General features: G+C 38.7%; 1 protein-coding gene across 4 annotated transcripts in view; it reads right to left on the bottom strand.

The window, feature by feature from the left end:
* The window catches only part of ttc33 (tetratricopeptide repeat domain 33), a 15,438-nt gene extending 13,260 nt beyond the window's left edge, over window positions 1-2,178 (bottom strand). Inside the window, exons 1-2 of one of the 4 annotated variants that reach the window (XM_032540067.1) lie at window positions 1,927-2,178; window positions 1,261-1,488 (exon numbers count right to left, since the gene is read on the bottom strand). In XM_032540067.1, coding sequence (XP_032395958.1) covers window positions 1,261-1,487 — 227 coding nt within the window. In that variant the 5' untranslated portion in view covers window position 1,488; window positions 1,927-2,178. The other 3 variants (XM_032540065.1, XM_032540068.1, XM_032540069.1) reach the window with 3 other exon arrangements.

The raw sequence follows: 2,178 nt of genomic DNA, 5'->3' as shown, positions 1-2,178 counted from the left end.
GTTAGAGAAGAAAAAAAAAAAAAAACTGGCTCACATCCCTGACCAGACACCATCTCAAAGCTCTAAAAAGCCATTATGGAGCAGCAAGAAACCATTTCCCCAGTAAAATCCACTTTCTTTTTGCAAATACAATTACAGACGTCACTAAGGACAACAACAAAACATATTCTGAACTGAGGGGTGTTTCACAAAGTGATTGTTATTTGGCTAAAAAGGTTAATTGTCAGGAAAGAAATGTCAGTTTCAGTGATTTTTTTTTTTGCCAGAGTAACACAATATCACACTAAAAGTAGTGCTGGAAGTCTTTAAATTCCACAAGCAGGGAAATATCACTCAAAATAATATTATTGGTTACTGTTATTCAATATAACATTATTCCCCATAAAAGTACATATTTAAGTAGATTGTAAAAGCAATTTAGTTTATTACTTTATGTTTGAAATAGATCCATGTTTTAAAAAAACAAACAAATTAACTATATCTCGATAGGCCTGAAGATCAGCTTCTCCCATGGCCAAAATATAAATTACAGTTGTTATATCCATTTACTGGTCTCATCCAGAGAGCAATACAGCTTTTTGGCTTTTGAAATCCAGTTCTAGACAGAAAAAGCCATTAAATAAAACCAAGTTTAAACGCTCTAGAATGACTGTGCCTTTCAAATACAATGTTGGTTGAATGTTGATGTTTATTCAGTCAGTAGAAAGCCATCAGCTGTGTGCTCTGTACAATGGTGCCCTCCCTTGGAGGATTTCCATTATCACATGCCCCTTGTAATTGGCAAAGTTGAGTTCCTTTAGGCTATTCTTTATGATCAACTAGCACTGGGCGATATAGAGAAAATTAAACATCACAATATTTTTGAACAAATACCTCGATATCGATACCCCAACAATATTGTAGTGTTGATTGTTGTCTTTATCAGATCCTGCTTCAGAAGAGGAGGAGCCCACGGTTCACTGGCTGTGGTAATAACTTTCTCAAGACAGTATGATAAGCCCCTGATATCAAATCTAGTAGTCCACAAAAAAGAATCCTGCAGCACACAGACGGGAACCCATCCGTATCACACGATTCGTATCATAAAGAAATAACAGCGTATGCGTAAAGCTTCTTTGTTCAGCACTAGTCGTTATTATCGAAGCAACAGGTGACTGATCAAACGTGTTGGTCTTTGTTATTTTTAAAGTTGCCACTGACTTTGATGTAGGCTACACAAGCGAACGCAGAAAACGGCTAGCTTTAAACATCGTCCCTCACCTGCCTTGCTCAGCCAGCATTGAACCTTCATCCTTCAGCCTCTTGCTCTTAGCTGCACAGTCTTCCAGCAGGATCTCCCGTCGTCGTTTGATGGCGTGCAGCCAGTCAACCTCCTCATCCTGACGTGGTCCAGCATCTTCAACCTTCTCTGCCTCAGCCTCAAACTGCTGCACCACAGACTTTGAAACCTTCTCACCAACTTTCCTCTTCCAGCCAAATGAAGCCATCCTGTAGGGGAAAATAAGTGGGTGGATGGTGGCTATATGGTCAATATATCTCATCTGATATCCATTAGTACTGGAAAATCCACAGACTTTTATTTTGAAATATTAGGATAATGGCTAAATTTTAGCGTGAAGTTACCATCAAATAGTAACTGTAGCGTACCCGGCATTTTGGCTGCTACAGTTAGGTGTTTCTCCTATTTAAGCACAGTGCATATAACTGGTTATCTAGTACTACATCAGTAAGACGGGTGATTAAACAAAAACAACCCTTTCAAAAAGCTAGCTATAACCTAGCTTAGCTAGCTAACACTTTGCCGCACACTTGACACCGCAGTACATTTGCTCACACAACATTTCACTTGATTTGACTATGACATAGCATATTACATTTGCATTTGTTATTTGCAGACCGTAACATAAGCTTAGAAGGTGTACGCACAGACGTCTAGCTTCTGCTGTTCGTGGGCAAAACTAGACAAGCTGACGGAAGCTAGCGGCTAGCCATATTTGGTGACCCGGAACTTCTTAGCCGTTTACATCGTCTCTTAAAGAAACACGAAACGTGTTTTTAAAGTTGTGGTACAAGCATGTAAACAACACTAAAATATAACATATTATAGTACCCTACTACCACAATAACATATTTGTGGTATAGTATTTCAGGAAATGTCATTACTAAAACCAATGCAAT

The sequence above is a fragment of the Etheostoma spectabile genome, chromosome 16 (assembly GCF_008692095.1).
Source record: "Etheostoma spectabile isolate EspeVRDwgs_2016 chromosome 16, UIUC_Espe_1.0, whole genome shotgun sequence".
Lineage (NCBI taxonomy): Eukaryota > Metazoa > Chordata > Actinopteri > Perciformes > Percidae > Etheostoma > Etheostoma spectabile.
The sequence above is the reverse complement of the archived record's forward strand: the minus strand, read 5'-3'. Positions and strand labels throughout refer to the sequence as shown.